This window comes from Dryobates pubescens, chromosome 28 (assembly GCF_014839835.1).
Source record: "Dryobates pubescens isolate bDryPub1 chromosome 28, bDryPub1.pri, whole genome shotgun sequence".
Taxonomy (NCBI): domain Eukaryota; kingdom Metazoa; phylum Chordata; class Aves; order Piciformes; family Picidae; genus Dryobates; species Dryobates pubescens.
Genome location: NC_071639.1, coordinates 7,082,718 through 7,101,125, shown reverse-complemented (window position 1 = coordinate 7,101,125; position 18,408 = coordinate 7,082,718). Strand labels below are relative to the sequence as shown.

General features: G+C 40.4%; 1 protein-coding gene across 1 annotated transcript in view; it reads right to left on the bottom strand.

Moving 5' to 3' along the window:
* The window catches only part of MAN1A1 (mannosidase alpha class 1A member 1), a 134,728-nt gene that overhangs the window by 98,181 nt on the left and 18,139 nt on the right, over positions 1 to 18,408 (bottom strand). The window contains exon 2 of the mRNA XM_054174003.1: positions 3,046 to 3,142. Within this exon, the coding sequence (XP_054029978.1) occupies positions 3,046 to 3,142 (97 nt within the window). The remainder of the gene's footprint in view (positions 1 to 3,045; positions 3,143 to 18,408) is intronic.

Here is an 18,408-nt window from a genome sequence, read left to right as displayed (position 1 = left end):
AGTTCATTATTTTTAGAGTGCACATGTGAGAGGAAGTAACTTCTGCTCACAACATCAATCTGTCTGTAGTCTACCAGTCTAAAGACTTATCAAATACACCCCGCACACACACTGTTCACAGAATACCAGCAAGATCAAGGCTGATCCTTGTCTTGAAAAGTTGGTTTCATGGTTTGGCTTGAGGACAAAAAATAATTCAAAGTTCAACAGGAAGTCCTCAGCTCCAGAAAACCTCTACTGCTCTTAATCTGTATGAGGTGCTAAAGCAGGATGCTTTTCCTTCCCCCGAGGTCAGAACCACCAGCTGTCACTTTCCCTTCTCCCATGATCATCCTGCTGGTCATATTCCTCTTCCCTTAGCCTAACAACAGTGTAAGTGTAGTTGCCAAATTCTTGATGTTATTGCCTAACTGTCACATCTATGTGCAATTACACTTCTTAAAAGCCCATCTTGTTTTTGTGTTTCAGAGAAACACATCATGATGGTTCTGTCTTGCCTTCAAGACACAACTGTCATCATAATCTATCTACAAAATGCCTTATGATGCTAACAAGGACTGATGCATTTGTATTTTCAAAATGAAGCTTAGAATCAACACCATTTGAAAACAGCTCTTCCCTTCTGTGTCAGGAGAGTGCTGCTCTCTGTTCTCTAAACATTAAGCACCAGTGAGCTACAGCATTGGAACCTGCTGTTTGCCCCGGTGAGGTACTTGAAGTCTCTATCCCATTACAGAGACTCTCAATCTATGCAAAGCACCATCACTGCATTTAACTCACAGGAGGGGAAGTGGCTAACAAAATATGCTGTATCTTACTGCTATTATCATAACCACAAACTTACATTTTTGAAGAATGGAGACCTGCAAGCGAGAAGAAAAGATAATCACAGCAAATTGCAGATAGTTATGATAAATAAGAGTGAAAAGAAGGTCTTACTTCTGAAGGCTGCAAAGAGATTGGCGGGACACAGAGCTGTAGGCAGCCTATTCTCGTCTAATTAAATTCAGAATTGCCTTAAAAGTAGTCAACAATCTGCAATCTGCTTTTGTTAAAAAAAAAAAAAATGAAATAGAAGAAGAACCAGAAACAAAGGAAACTTGTTTGTACTTTCCCAAGAAAAAAATAAGAGGCTCACCTATTTGTCAAAAAAGAAAAGTAAACCCACATCAGCCTTTTGTTGCTTTGTGAAAAAGAAGGCATTTTTTGTTGAAGTCAGACATGAAGATACAGATCTAATGGTCTGAGGACACTTTTACAGAAACAAGGATTCATCTCCAAAAAGACACAAAAGAAGATTATGGATTCAGGAAAGGACAGCTTATGAGGCAGAATTTCTTGTAAACATGCTGCTCTTCAGCATTCTGTAAAGCAATTCAGCAGAAAGAGATCTAATGCTTAGTTTCATTTGCCACCAAAATCAATAAGAGTGAAGATGTTTCTAAGGAAATCTCCTGGGCTGTAAGATCTTACACTAGAGGACCACGATGAGAAAGTGACTCTGGCTCTTACTCCCCTACATGCAGCTTTACTTTCAAATTCAACTCTCGTCCTGTTTCACACTGAAGAGTGCCTGCAGTGACTTGTCCTTATGTGACATCCAGAGAACTCCTGGCCTAAGAATTCCACAGGTCAATGCATCCACAGCTTTTTCTGCCAATCCATGCAGTATCATTAAGAACTCAAACCTCACACATTTTTATACCATTTCTGATTCCAAATAAAACTTAATTTTTTGAGGCATCAAGTGCCATTCTTTTTCTGTCCTCCAAGAAAACAAAGAAACAGGATTGTATTAAATAGTTCTTCCAATATGATATAAAATCACACAATTATCACTCATTTGGAAAAAGAGAAAGAAATTGAGTTTCCAAGAAAACAGAAGCCTGACTTAACCCTGAAGTTCACCCAGACCACTCTGGTTCCAGGCAACTCATGTTCAAAGTCCAGTAATTAACCATACAATAAATAGCTACTAACATTTGTAGATCTTACCCAGGGTAAACAAGCAGTGCAGTAAGATCAAAGTTGCATTTTCAATGTATTTTTGTAATTTTAACTGCTGCCTCTTAGCAACTTCCAAATATAGTTGAGGATTTGATAAGCACTCTATTTAGGCTGTTTTAGGAAATTACTCCACTTCAAAGTATCTTTCCCAAGCATTCAACAAGATAAGTTCCTGTGTAATGTACTGATCTTGTCTCAGCTACTGAAATTAGTTCGTTTTTCTGTTTGGAAAACAGAAGCTATTTGAACACAAAGACTGTTGTCAAACAGTTTAATGCTATACTTTTCTCCATAACTGAAGATGATGATACTATCCAGGGCTGCTTTCTCATCCTTCCTCTGAATGCGATTCCTTTTCAGTTGCTATTGATCCAGCCCAATGTCCCATTCAGACACTGAAAAAGTTCTGCCTCATTACACTGGATTCCTGCAGGATGCCTCTCCTCCTGTCACTTTCCAGGTGCCTATTTGTTCTGCACTGAGAACAACCTGGGCATTACTTAAATATGTCCTGTGCAGCACAGAGGTGCAAACAATGGTTATGTTCATGAAGGAGGATGCCTGATTAGGGAGCCTGACTGATATAGACTGACAAGTTTTTTAAGGAATGGAAATAAATTCCTGAGAAGTGTAGACAGCTTCAGCCACCTTCAGCTACCTTGTGACTGTAGAGAGCATCTTCTGTTCCTTCCACAAGATTTATTCCCCCGTGCCCTTGTAATTTTTGTTTCCCGTTTACTGAACGTGGTGTCAGTGAGTTCCACTTCATAAGAGAAGTTTAAGGCAGGGCAGTGTTTAAGGCAACAAACCCACATCTTCACCGTGCAGCAATGACATGCTTCATTTATTCACATTCAGAGGGAACCTATAAAAAGTCACAGAGCACACCACCTTCTTTTACCGCTACTTCTTATACGCAAGGAAGACACACCACGCTGCATGACAGAGTAGAAAGAAAGCATTTATCACCTCTAAGCTTTTCAGCTGATTTACTGTTTTATGCTAACGTCACTAAGCACAAAAATACACTCTACTCACCAAATAAATTGCTGGAATGGCCTTGCTTCGATATGGGTTTCAGTTCGTTTAATCCCCATGCGTAACGTTTATAATTATCCCAGGCATGTTTCATCATCTGGAGGGAAACGAAAGCAGGATTATGGTATTGATTTAGCAAGAAGCCACAGCAAATACTGACTTGAGAATATGCTCAATATTAAATACATTTCATTCAATGCTTAATTAAATTCATATTGTACACATTAGAAGTGTGAAATGTTCAGTACAGAGCAGCAGTGGCACTGTTTTCTGGGAGGCAGTAGGATGGTTACTCTATGAATTCCATCTCTGCCACACCAACCTCTACTATTTGGTTTAGGCTGGATGTTAGGAAAAAGTTCTTCACAGAAAGAGTGATTTGCCATTGGAATGTGCTGCCCAGGGAGGTGATGGAGTCATCATCACTGGAAGTGTTTAGGAAGAGATGGGATGGGGCATTTGGTGCCATGGTTTAGTTGATTAGATATTGTTGGATGATAGGTTGGACTCGATGATCTCAAAGGTCTTTTCCAACCTGGTCTGGTCCATTCCATTCCATTCCATTCCCTGCATGTTCATGGTCAAGATACTCTGAAAGTTAATTCATTTTTAGGAAGCTAATTTCCTGTGTTAAGTATCAACTCAACAAGATTTTATTTCCCTTAAGCACACACCTCTGAAACAGAGGGCAGTAACATGTTGAAAGAAGTTTTTTTGTCACAGAGCAGGAATTTTTTCAAGTCAAAGTTAAGCTCACAGTAGTTTTCAGATTCTGGCAGAGTCTTTCTTGCATAAATCCAGCTGGCTCAAACTCAGTATGGCCTAATAACAGAAGAAGGAAGCTAAAGGGGGCAGGCACAACACCTAGGAAAGGTTTTGAGGCTACTATGGTATGATGTTCTTCGATCACAAGTTCTACTGTAGGCATCAGTAGAGGTGCACCACAAATAAATATGGCTTGGGGAAACTGCCTGGAAACTCAGCACAGCAACTCCAAGGTATGAACAAAGGGCACTCACTTCAGAAGCCAGGGCAGCGGGTTGACTCAAGGACACCTCACACTTTCTACCACCACAATCAGTCAGACATAGCCCATGCTGTTCTGTTTGAGGATGGTCCAGCTGCACAGCCAGGAGACCACCTGTCCATGCTCCTGCCACTCTAAGCAGGTCCCACACCTCCCTTTACTAAACACCACCTTTAATGTTGACTCAAGGAAAGTATTCTTCTAAGTGCCACGGCAGGCAGCCTGACTTTACATAACAAAAGGAAAGATTTTATTTCCATGTAGCCCCTCCTCTCCTACTCCACAAAGCAGAGCCCTGCTGGAATGGCAGCAATCATCTTCTAGACAAAAAGTGACATTTTCTGGCCTTTTCAAAGATACTGCTTCAGGGTGTCACCTGACAGCACTGCTCCGTCCTTGTTTTCAGACTTCTGGAGGCCATGTGTGTCAAGAATAATTCTGTTAAATAACACTTATCATCCTAAATTTAAAAGCTACAGCCTTGGGAAATGCTGATAATAGTAATCTTGCACTTTCTTCCTCCCTCTTTCCTTTGCTCAAATCACACAGAGAAACCATGTCAACTAAAAAAATCTACATTAAGGCAGACTATAATAAATGACAACAGATTTTCTAGAGTGCTGGTGAGTGCTAGTGTTTACTCGTGAGAGTAAACATTTCTTTGCTGTTTACAGAGGCATAAAAGCACATCTCTCCTGCAGGAAAGTTCAAGGATGCTAATTTACACTGGAGTCTTTACAGGCCCAGCTTTACAAATGCAAGACGTGATATCTGCATTTAATAAGTGAAAGTTTTCAACCAGAAGGTTAGCCTGCTGCTAGATCTCAGCCACAAGGCAGCCAGGGGCTCTGTGGAACTGCTCTCAGTCCATGCACAGCATCAATGTGCTGGATGGCAGCAGTGGTGTGCCTTGCTTAATCAGTGCAAAATGGCTTAGGAGCTCTCCAAGGACAGAACTAGTAATAGACAGCTAAGTGGTAGACTTTATGTTTGCGGGATACTCCTCATCACTAGCTACAGGGATCAAGATCAATAAAACTGATGTTTTGGCCACAGAGTAGTTTCCAATTTACCAGTTGAAGTTTTCCAGTAACTTGGCATGTTATACAAGGGACATTTCTTCTGCCGTGCCATCATGTACCGAAAGTGTAAGCTCGCTACTAATGTACAAATTCCTGGGCATTTCAGTAGGCTAAATCCTGCCCTGCAATGAACCTGACATTTCCTATGCCTTGTCAAAGTCTATTTTCTCCTAAAACCACATTAGAGCCTTTTAAATTTGTTCAATCTGAATATGGGAACGAAACACAAAAGAGTAGCTTTGTTTTACTTGCTTTGGTTGGGGTTTTCTGGAGGTTTGGGGTTTTTGTGTGTGTGTGTTTGCTGTTAAAAACTAAACATGTCATTAAGAGGTCTGAATCAAAGTGCCTAAACATGCAGCGTTATAACTCACTGAACACAAAAAAATAAAGTAGAACAAAAAAATTACCATATTTGTTCTCCAGAAGCAGAAATAGAGCTCTTTTCTGCAGCTGTAATGCTGGCCAACCAGCAGATAATGATAATATACTCCTGTTTATTAGTATTTAAGTTACTGCCAGCTTCTCTCCCACACAATGTCCACAGAGGACACGTAAGCCATTCAAAATGTGCAGAAACCAGTTCCATTCAAACAGAAGCACCCAAGAGTTCTGGAACAACCCCTTGCCAGAACACAAGAGGGATGCTGAATCAACACAGTTAAGAGTGGTGTTTACATGCAAACTACTGCAGTACCAGGTGGAGTGAAAATACTAAGAACTTAATAAGGTTTATTTTTAGCAGTTACATACAAGCTGGGGAGATGTCAAAGAGGACATCAGAACAAGAATTCAAGCAACTTCTCTTAAGGGGAGAAAAAAAAAGTCATTGCATAAAATAGTATCATCCTGACCTTCAACAGAGATATTTAAACTGTGCCAAGACAAAGGAGGAAGGCAAAAGAACAAGGTACTGAAAAACTGAGCAAATTAAGAGAAAAGATTAAAACAACCCGAAAATCAACCAGAAATAAAACACCAGTTTCCCTATCTAATCTCTACTAAACTCTTATTGCTGAGTAATCTCAGTTTACACTGAATCTTATACATAAGTTATTCTCACTTTTAAACTTCTCCTTATCAGAACTACATGTTCGCTCAGCCTAGGCTCCCTGAATCTTCTCTCCTTCCTGTTGTAACTAAAACTTCATTCAGGATCAGCAAGGGGAATGAAGGAAGTCCCTAGAACTAGTGAGAAATCTCTCTATATATATTCCACTTACACTTTCTTCCTGTACAAATCAACTTACATGGCTCATGACCATATGGGGATGGAGTTTGTATCTTTCACAACAGCCCACATGGGGTTTTGAATATGTGGCTGAAATTCACTCTGATAACACAGCACTGTTTGGGCTGTTGCTGAACAGATCTTGTACAAAATCAAAGCTTTATTTTTCCAGCTTCTGCCCTTTTCCCCTCTCCCCCTGATAAGCAGCATGGAGAGGTGGCCAAGAGGTTGAGAGAGGACACAGCTGAGACAACTGACCCCAGCTGGTGAAAGGAATATTCCCTACAAGGTACTATCTTGTTCAGCAATAAAAACTGGAGCAGAGGAAGGAGGAGCTTTTTTTCCAAGGTGGCTCAGAGACTATGCATCAGTCTGGTTGTGGGAGGTGGTGAGTGCCTTTGCATCACTTGTCCCTGCCCCTCCTTCCTTCACCTAATAAACGACCTTTATGTTGACCCACCCAGTTTCTTGCTTTGGTTCTTCCACTTCTCTCCTGAAGTTGTGGCAGGGCAGCAACTGTGTAGGTGTCTGGCTGCTGGCCCTGGAACAATGTCTCATAGTATCTCCAGTTCAGGAAATCTGTGACCACACCGCCTCCCTCAACTGGTTTCATTGCTCTGATGACAATATTGAGCTAACCATTAGCAAAACCCCAAGCTTTAGAAAGCCTTGCTTTCTTGCATTCCATTCTGCTTACTGTGAACCAACAACTCAAACCAAATTAGGACTTGGTGAATCAGAATCCCAGGACTGAGGTTAGGATGGACTCTGAAGTCCCAACTTCCATTGACAGTTCAACTGTTTTTACAGCCCACAAATACCAGCCAGATTTCAGCAGAGCTGAAAAACTTCACAATCCTTGCAGAAATTTGTTTTTAGTAAACACAGAAGTACCTTTGAAGGCAGTGTCACCCACCAGGATTTCTCTGTGAACAACTGTAAGATCTCCTTCAGCTGCTTTACTCTCAGCCTTCATAAAGTCATGGTGCACATCTAAGTGCTGTGTTTAATGTGCTCTTAGAGAACTGACAGATTATCAGTGAGAAATTTTTGATGCTACACAGCCTGGCTTTTGGTGGTTATTTTTATTTGAGTTATCAAAAGTATTACATTTGTTTTTCCATCATTTTCATAAAGCTATTTAGTGTAATATTGCACTTCAACCAAAACATGCCATTGAGTCTATTGATCCTGTCTTGAATAACTTGCATCTTGGAAACATGAAGTAATAGGTCAATTTTTCTCTAGATCTTGTAAGGTTTTTTTTTCCCCTTTTCTATGATTAGGAAGCAAAACTACACTGTGAAATCATTTAACTACTTCCCTTGTTTCACAGCATGATCTTTGTTACTTTTCTCATTCACTAGTACTACTTCAGTAGTACTTCAAACCCTCTAGTGCAATCTTTCCCTGCAGTTCCTGCATGTAATCATAACACATTCCAATGCCTTTTCCACCCAGAAGTGTTTTGATCACTAGTAACTGCCTTGAATTCCTTTAAATAGTTAAACTAGATTTTCAAAGTAATTTTTAGCATTATTCACAACTTTTTTACCCTGTTCAGACTTGCTCTGTAGTGGACATTTTAGGTCAAGGTGTAGGGTGTTCTACTGCAATTCCTTCTTCGCTAATTAGCTCATAACCTTATCTAAGCAAACATGCAGATATGACTAAGAGTGACACATGTCTGCTTCTGTTTTTCCCCCCCACTGTCTGCTGTTATGCTAGAATGTAGACAACATCAGTTTGAAGTAAGGTTTCATAAAACAAAACCTCAACATTCACTTCTTGCCTGAAGACCAAGATTCATCAGAAAACTAATTCATATTCAGATCAGGTTTTCTGAAGGTAGAGAGGTTTTCTGAAGGTAGAGAGGTTTTCTGAAGGTAGAGAGGTTTTCTGTGTCCAGAGTTTGATTTCAAATTGAAAACTAGCACTTGTAGCCAGCAGAACTTCATTCTAGATTCTTCAATTTTAAATACTGGGTTTTATTCTAGCTTTGTTTCTGGGATAAGAAAATTCATCTCAAATAACCAAAATAGTTAATCTCATTGGGTACTGTTTAACAGAAGAAGCTACAAATGACAACATACTCCCTTCTACCAGCAGCAGCAAACTGTTTTTCTTCTTCAAGCCACAGAAATCCTGTCAGTAAGAACCTATATATACATATATTTATATATATAACCACTTCTCATCTGTCAGCAGTGAGATTATTGCAAATCAGGAGCTTGACAGATTTCTGGTGTTTATAACCTCATTTCCTAATGGCATCATCCCGAGTTAAACACAAGCCACACACTGTCAAGTGCTCGTTTAACAGTGTCTGCTGAAGTGTCACTGTCTCCAATTTAGCAGGTGAATGATAACCATGCTCCAAAGCCCACACAGGCTGCAGGAGCTCCTGTCAGCATTTCCTGATGGGACTTCCACTTAGCCCAGTAAACCCTCAAAGGAGATTTTTGTATTGGTTAATTAACCAGTTACGAGGATTCCCAGATGCTGTTTTCCACTAAGGGGTAGCTAGAGATTTGAGGAACGTTTAGGTGCTTGCCTTTGAGCTCATGATTTCATCTTGCACTGATGGGACTGAAGAAAGGATTAGCAATTTAGTTCATCCAAGTGTGCTACCCACTGTGGGGGGCACTGTGCATACTGAATGGAAGAAATACCTACAGCTCTTAAAATGACAACAGAGCTAAGGCAGCCAAATGGATTTACAGCATTCTCCATTAACATTAAGCATGCACATCATGCAATGAAATATTTGATATGGTTCTGCATTTAATGCTTTGTATTACAGGGATATGTGAGCAAACTACATACAATTAATTTCCTGCCTGCTAAAACAAATGAAAATGATTACAAATCCAAGACCCAACTAACTAATATCTGCATAGAAAAAAGGAACTATTCCAAGGATTAATTCATCAAAGCACTAAAAAATCCTCAAACAGAAAGCTTGACAGAAATGTTAAGTATTATTCCCACATGTGTTATGTTAAGTTACAGATAGGCTTCTATTCTTACATTTTTCTATTCCACACAGTAGCTTGTAAGCCTCTTCAGCAGTGTATTAAACTATCCAACTAGTATTCATCATGTGCTGTTCTGGGCATCACTTGTTAACCAGGGACAGACATTGCACAGTGCTTCATTCTGTTACACACTTTAAAAGGAATAAATTATCCTATTAATTTTGTAACAAGAATTCTAATTAAAAGGTATCTAAAGAGACCAGGAAATCTGCAGGTGAGGCACTTGCTACACTTACTCTACTGCTGTGTGTTTCATCTATAATGCACAAGCACACAGGAAAAAATGAGACTATTTTGTGTCAGAAGTAATTGATAAGATCAGCAGCCCCACTGCTTTGATATGCCTGCACAACAAAAAGGAGTTAATTTGAAAAAGATTGTCTGACATACCCACTCCTTGATGATAACAGCCATGTTTTAGTCATTTGTCAGGCATACTGTTCTTGACTGAACAGCAAAGTACTTACAAAATTGTTAATTTACTGGAAAACTGGAGATATTAGAGTGCTTTACAGTTAGTTTCTGAGATCTGGGCCACACTGGCATGCTTCACTTTAGCAGGAGTTACAGGGTGACAAGACAGATAAATGTAAAGGAAGACCAAAATTCACTTCCATGCTCCAAATGCTAGCATCACTCAGTGCAAGCTGACACCTCCAGCCTGCTTCTTACTGGGCACCGCAACACCACAGCTGGAAGAAAAGCAAACAGAAGCATCCTAGTTGAGACCCTTCCCTTGACTAAACACCAGGAAGGCAAGAACAATGTACAACCCTTTCCATAAAGTGCATGGTGCCTGCCAAGGGTCTGGCTAATTTTAGCCAAATGAAATTATCAATTTCAGGGAAAGAAAACAAAGTGTAGTTATCCAGACCTAATGAAACAACCTACCTTGAACCACCCAAAGCAGATCACTCTTAGCTCAGTTTCAGATGAATTCCCTTCAACTTCCAACTTGATATGCAAAAAAATCACTATTTTCTTTTAAAACTGAGGGGTTTGGATATGTTTGTTTCTCCCTCCAGGTAAGCTAAGATTTGAGCAAGTTCTGTAGCCATTTTAAGAGCTTTTCCTGAAAACATCTGGTTTGGAAGCATCAATTAAGATCCTGCATCAAGAAGGTGAACTTCTTTGGCCTCCACCTCTCAGGGGGGAACCCAACACCACACATTCTCAGTAACTACACCAGTGGAAGAAGGAACAGAAATATACCATTGAAGTGGAGCATTACAAACTTGAGCACAGATCACATGAACGTTGAAGATACTCCATTTTCAACTTGTTTCAGTTGCCTTTACACCTTTATATACACACAAGATGGAAATCTTAATTGAACCCATCAAGTCATCCAGTTCTGAACAAAAGAGCAGCCTACAGAGTAAGCTCCTATCTTACAACTTAGCAACTGTTACCAAGAGGTACACTTCAGGAAGAAGAATTGCAGCCTACAGCTTGTCACTCAAGACCATCACATTTCTCTTAAGCTAAGTCATCTTCAAGCACTTCACAAAAATGTCAGATGGACTCTTTTTAACAGAGAGACTGAAGTATTATTTCATTATTACTAGCGTAAGAGGCAGATGATGTTTCTTTAGACTACCTATTACTCCCACTGTTGGGATTTATTTTTGCTTTAATCTCTGTAATAGACAAAGCAGTGACTCCTTTTTCCCCAATTATACTCACTGACGGCTAATTTTCAATGAACCAAATTACACACCGAAGTTTGGCATTAGCGAAACAGCCATGGGAAGAGAAAAGTATCACATTATAATGTGCAAGAACTCGAGTCACTGCTCATTTCTGACAATAACCAGAGAGAAAGCTGAAGTACTTTCACTTAAAGCTGAAAAGATTGCAGAGTTGTAGAAGAACCTGATATATTTCTTTGATCTCATGCAGAATTAGTAGCAGCCTCTGAAGTTCATGTATAATTTGGCTGTCATGAAAGGGAAAGAAAAAGAAAGCCATTTGTGGAAATACTACTCTTACGAAGAAGAGTGGGATGTGCAGACTCATCCCACTCAGTGGTTTGGGGTTTTTTTCCCCACCCTGGTTTACTTATGACTTGCTACAGCTTCCAAGAACCCTCAAGCTGAAGTGTGTGCAGCTAACTGCATGATACAATCATGCTTTTGTTTTCTTTATGTTCCTACTCTTCTTTAAACGGTTATTCGGTAAGGTTTGCTCCTAATTAGATCATAAATTATTCATGGCACGGACTTTATCTTCTACTTGTTTGTTAGGTACCTGGCACTATACAGCAATTCTGCTGCTGAAGTTCCCAGTCTCAGCAGGGGTAATGCAAATAAAAAATAAGCACAGTGCTATGCAGTACAGCACATCCAGATGAAGTGATTAACAGCAAGGTGATTCAAGCTGCTGTTTCAGAGCATGATTAAAACCCACAAAAAGGAAGTAAGGTGGATTTGAAGAACCTGTTTATTTTATTTTCCCACATTTTGAGCTCTCCATCTGCTTACAAGTTTTACTCTGCTGCTGAAGTCTGAAGTCAGTAACAGACTTTCGTCCACCTCGTTACAAGGGAAGTGTTGGCATATCCCAGCCTACCCGGGATGTCTTTCAAAACCCAAGCAAGAATAACAACCAGGAAAGCAGTAATGACCCATTAGAAGTTTCACCCCCTTGCAGAATGAGTCTACACTCATCCCACAATCATGCTTCCCTAGCAGAGCAGAAACTGGGACGGACAAGAGACTATCCTTGCTGGTAAGAAGTTTTATTTGTGATAGAAAAGTCACAGACTGGCAGTGAAAGGCATTACATAGCTAATAACAACATGTACAAACACAAACCAGTCACAAAACTATTACACACCGGTTAATGAGAAACTTACTAAACTTATCTTTGCCACTGCATTCACAAAGTGCAGGATACTTTGAGCTTCCCAAAATGCTAGGGCCTGGCAATAAATATTTTCTCCATTCTCAGGCCATCAGCTTTTGACAAGAGGCCAGACCACATCAAATTCTTAACCATGTACCACTGACTGTCAGCTCGAAGCATTTTTCTCCTCTTCCCCTGCCCTGAATGAGTTATTCCCATCCACTCCTCTGACCAACGTTCAGTTAAAGCTGGAGTACACCACTGATAAAGTTCATTATTGTGACCATGGTGAAACTGCACTTCAGAAGTCAGAGAGCCTGCTCACTGGAAAAGCACTTAGCTCAATCTGATAAAGGGCTGCTGCATGGAGCAAGGGTTAAAGCCTGCGTCATTCCCACTACCCTCAGAGAAGCATCTTCAGCCTAATAGCCTGGAGGTAGAGCAAAAGGCTTGGACTGTTTCCCAACAGCTGAAAATCAGTTACAGAGGTCAAAAGCAAATAATAATAATAATAATTTATGACCTTTCTTATATTTTTTGTCCCCCTCCTCTTCTTGACATTTTTAGCGGTGACCTAGAAGACGAGATGTAGTACACCCTTATCGTGCTTGCAGGTAACACCAAGTTGTGAAGGTCAGGGCTGGGCCAGCTACTAGATGAGTGACAGACGCTCTCTGTTAACCCCTCTGCCTTCCCAAAGGGAACTGGATTAAAGGATAAAGACTTATGGGATGGAAAACAAAATCCACTTTGATGCAAACAATAACATGAAATATATACAAACCCCATATCGATTACAACCCCTGTGATGGCAACGACATCACCACTGATGCTGTAGCAGGCACTGGGAAGCCCCAGACTGGATTCAGGTGCAGATGGGAACTGGATTCAGGAGCTGGATACATGAATATATGGATTGGATTCGAAGGCAGAACAAAGTCCTCCTCAGACCTGGCCACTGAAGAAAAGAACTTGGCCCTTGTGATCCCTCAGCTTTATCCTGAATATGCTGTCTGTGGAATGGAATGGAATGGAATGGAATCCCTTCTTCATCAGTTTGGGGTCATCTGCCTTAGCTGCTCCTCCTTAGAAATTTGTAACAACTGCTTTTATCTTCTAGAAGTAATTGAACCCTTAAGTAGCATCTCTTCCAGTGCTATACATAGGATATCAATGCTTTACATATTTTTCTTATATATCCAAGTGTTCCTCCACAAGAAGCCTTTATAAATGAGATAGGAGATTATAATACTGTTAATATTTCAGTAACACTGCAAGACTTTGAGAAGAGCTGTCAAAAGCTTATGGAGAATGCCTGTGCTTATGCTTCCATAGCAGACAGAAGAAATCAGATGCTCAATTGTACAAGGAAATGAATGGGAAACCATAAAACTGATATGCAATTTAAACAGCCAAAATGAATACTAATGGTCTGTTCCAATCATCTCCTGGCAGTAGAGGATACAGAAGAATAGAAAGAATTCAATTACAGAGCATAGAGATACTTTCCTCAGTGGGAAAGCTGAAAAATTAGCTCTACTTATTTGTGAATGAGAGAAAAAGTAAAGGCATATTTAAAGTAAGGGCTCCTCCTGAACATCTTTGTGAAAGAGAAAAAGAGAACAAGGAAAACACAAACATTAGCTTTGTTACTGAAGATACAGACAGCGACAACTTAATGGGATACTGATGGATTTGAGAGAGCAGATGGTCATAGTGGCCTGAATTTCATACTGCACTTCCTAAAGTGTAAGCAAAAAGGGCTTCAAATGCCTTACAGTAAATGGAAGCCAACCCCAGTTTGCACTATCTGTAACAAAGCTGACGGTGTGACGACTTTCATGCAGTGCAGTGTTATTAGCAGGAGACACCTTTCACCCCACCCACTCAGCAGAGTCTCATTCCCACAATGGGCAAACAACTCGGGTTTGTACTGCTATCTATACTTAGAGTTTCTCAGCATACATGGTGCCTCATACAAACACATAAGGTACCATAAAAAACATAAGAGATGGGCTGCACTTCCATAACACAATGCAGTCAACAGATACCTTAGATTTCTGCCCCTACCTAAGCAGGAACAGGGAAGTGACCTGCAGAGTTAACAGACCTGAAGCTTGGAGAAAGAAATGACCAGGGATGGGACTTGTTTTCCAGAACACACTACTCCCTTCTTGTAATTCTCTTTGTCAGGCAGCTATGTCAAATAACTCAAGTTTCCCAGATCAGCTCTGTTGATTGTATACTTCATTTCAAGTTCTTCAAAACAGATCAATCACAGTATTTATTGTACTTAAAAATACAATACAGAAGAGATCAAGTCTTGGCTCTCCCTCAAACTGTTTTAGATAGTTCAGCCTAAACTATCCAAAATAATCCAGGGAATTTGCAGCAGCAGTTTTGAAAAAAATACTTTAAAGATAAGCCAAAATATATGGCAAAAGTGAAAACCAAAACATTCAGTCATCATAATAATGTTAAAAATAGCTATGTCAAGTCACTGAGCTACAAAGTGTCTGCTAGAGTAGAGCTGGGGGAGAAGTTTCTGCTGCAAACCCAACTGTCTGTGTTCAAAAACCAGCTCCCCCTCACCCCCCTCAAAAGCAAACAAACAAGAACCCATCCACATAAATCTCACTTGCTGTGGACAGAAAGCTGAATTTGACAAGTCCCCTCCAGGCAGGCTAATGGGTGAGGGACCTCAGCAGGCAGGGACCAAGCTTCCCCGGCAGCCTGCTTGACAGGTCCTGTCAATTTTCATTTCTGGTGACTGGCTGTTCATGAGCAAATTCTGAAAATCAGTCTGAAGATTCTATTTCTGAGTGAAATATTTTTGGAGAAAAACAAATAAATTGTCCTCCTGTCTCACATATCTTCCCTAAATCTCTTTTTTTTTGTTCCACAAGAAATGGTTTTTTTCAGGCTTGATATCTTTTGCATGCCTGTTCTTTTCCAGCTACCAAGTCCCCTAATCACCAATACAAACAGCTGTGGGTATCCTAACGTACAGACTTCAGGAAATCCCCAACCACATCTATAGTTTACCTGTACTTCAGCATTTATGCAACTCTCTTATTCTGCAATCTTTTCTGGGGCACAGACACACAGAACTAGACTACAGGACTTTCTGTACCTCAGGGTAGAATGCAAACAGCTAGGTTTGTGATGCCTCTAAGCAGCTAACACCAACAAGTAGGAGATGCTGCAGATAACAGAGGAGAAGTAGTGTATATGCAGACTGCTTACCCTGTTCTGTGGCATCATGAACAAGGGAAAGGGCAGGCAGGCACCAGAGATAACAGGAGCAGAGAATTCAACAGAATTTACTGATCAACAGAACTGAGGCCAATAAGGACAGGGAAGCAGGGCTGAGATGTTTAATTGGGAAGCGAGGAGGATGGAAAATAGAACCTGGAAAGGGAAAATGCAAGAAGAGAATACACGGGGAAGCAAATCAAATATTCAAGGGGGCATTATCAATGCATCTTGGAATAGGACAATAAATATGTTGATGGTCTTACCTGCATCTGATTTATACAATGAAAGGGAACCTTGGTGCTCTCCCTCCTGCTGGTGAGGGAGCAGCTAGAGGGGACCTAACAGAGTACAGGATGGAACAGAACTTTCCTCATATTTATAGCCCATTAACTGAGCATTAGGGTAATGGTAAAGTAATTCTGTTTAAGATAGGTATGAATACTGTTTGTGATACTCTTGAAATACCTCCAGCATTTATCCTCAGGAACCTTTTTTGGTTGCTGTTCCTGTCTGAAACACAGCTTTGTCTCAGTACATGCCAGGCAACTCCAGTTCAAATCCTATCCCCGACACAAATTGAGGAACAGTACAAGCAAGCAGAAATAATTCCTATGAGTAATAGGAGTGTTCAAAGCTGGAGAGTCAGAGACTTTCAGAGCCAGATGTGATGTTTTTGTGACTAATAATCCCCAGTAGAGTTTTCTTGCATGGAATTACTCCACTGTTTTCTGAACCTGTGTAAATTTTCAATCTATGTAACAACCTGCAGAAAGGGTTCTACAGCTCTACAATATAATGTGTAAAGAAGTTTACACTAATTTCGTCACTACATGTGCCCTGTATTACACAAACAGAAATATTTCTCAGAAGAGGCTTAAATAACACCACTCAATACACCATCAAAGTTTGTCATTATTACCTTTTACTCCAAATCACACTGCATTCCTGGAAGACAATGAATCTACCTGATCTTAAAATTTTGAAACAAACTGTGCTTTTTATTATGTATTTTGGCAAAGATCCTTGTGATGGAGAACAGACTGCCTGTCAAAGATGTGGAATTTAGCTTCCTCCTAATTGCCTACTATTTGTGCATTAGAAGGAGCTCAAGTGTTTTAAAGCTGCCTTAGTCCTTGCATTCAAAAATGTGGAAGCAGCTGTGATTTTCACGGAAATACTTCCTAAGATTCATCCATAAAACCCTTAGATAAAATAGCCAGGTGTAATCACAGCACACAGCACCAGCACACCATGTTCATGAGCAGCACGCTTTTAGTCATCCTGACACGCAGGTCACCTGTCTGTGGTCTCACTGCCTCCATATCCTCATGGATCTCAGAATCAAATTACAGAAATCCAGAGCTTTCAATTTTTAAGGACTAAGATACAACAGTTAGCATGTTAAAAACTCCTTAAAGGTGACAGTTGAGGACAATAGATGGTTCAGTCCTTCAAGGATATTGCATTTCTTCAGAATGATACAGAGCTCCCTTTTAGAGTAGGGAAGTCAAACACACAAGCTATTTAGAGTTGCTTACAGCCTTCTCAAAACCACAATGTGTTCCACTCCTAGAACAACTTCTTTCACAATGTCTCCCTTCAAAAATGAAAGAGGAAGAAAGAGTTGTTACTGTAATACTACATTTGCACCAAAATGTGAAATCTTTCACTCCAACATCACAAAGAGTTTGAGAGAGATACTTAATTCCTTCCAAATGCTGCCCTGCTGCTGTACTTGAGACTGACACAGAAAAGCTATGTCTGCATCTCATTCCAAGGTTTCCATCCCGTAATGACCGCTTGAAAAGAAAACCAACACAAACATCCTCCTCCTGACAGATCTGTGAGTCTGCCTTGTCTACCCACTGTCACAAAATGCTGAATTACATTTCCCAGGTGCACAGGAGAAGACTGACCACACAGAGCGAGCTCATTGCCACACCGTGGCTTGCATCTGCAATAGTCATTTTTTGTTTGTTTCTGTTTTGAAACCAGGACGCCCTGTAAGTCACTTGTTTACAGACAAACACAACACATCCTAGTTGTTTCCTGTTAATCATGAAAAGCAAGCCACAGCACCACTTCAGTTAGGTCTGCCAAGCAGATGGACTATTTCAGGACTCTCTGTTTGAATGTTGAGGCCTCAAAGGCAACCTGAAGACATCCGTTCTGCCATATCCAAGTTCATTTTGATTATTACTTGATTTGGAGCATGTTGTTAAGAGCTACTAAAATAATACCTCATTGTTCTGAATCTGTAGTAATGCAGTATTGCTGAGACATAGCTATATACCCACAGCTTTGGAGAAGGAAATGGTTTTGTTTAAGAATTATGTTATTAAAGTCCAGTCCTTTTACATGAACTAGCATAGCAGCTTTGACAAAAGCTACTAGGCAGCATGCTCTTCTGCTGCTGAGCCTGAAATAGGTCACTAACCATTGTTCCAGCTAAATCAAACCAGACCCCTCCAGAAGTGTCACACCAGTCAGAGCCCACAGCTGAAGTGCTGAAGCCTGGAGCTTTTGATGTCCTGCTCAAGGCAGGAAAGCCTCCAGGCTGTGCAATACAGGAGAGAAGGTTTTGCTCTTTTGTGTAGTGCTACTGCAAAAGGCTTTCCATTGGAGCCAAGGACTGAAAGGCAGGCCTGTTGTTGGTCCCACAAACACATCAGTGCAATTAAAACAAGCAGCAGCTCAGACTCCCTTCTCACCTTTTATATAATGCTACTGCTACTTGCTGACAGATAGTAACCAGAAGCCACAAGAAGAAATGATCAAGTTTAAATACTGAGCAAGCATTTCATATTTTTTGAGGAAGTTTTAAAGTCAGCATCAAGTGTACATAACCTGCTTCAAAAAGACAATAATGCCTACTGGTGCAAG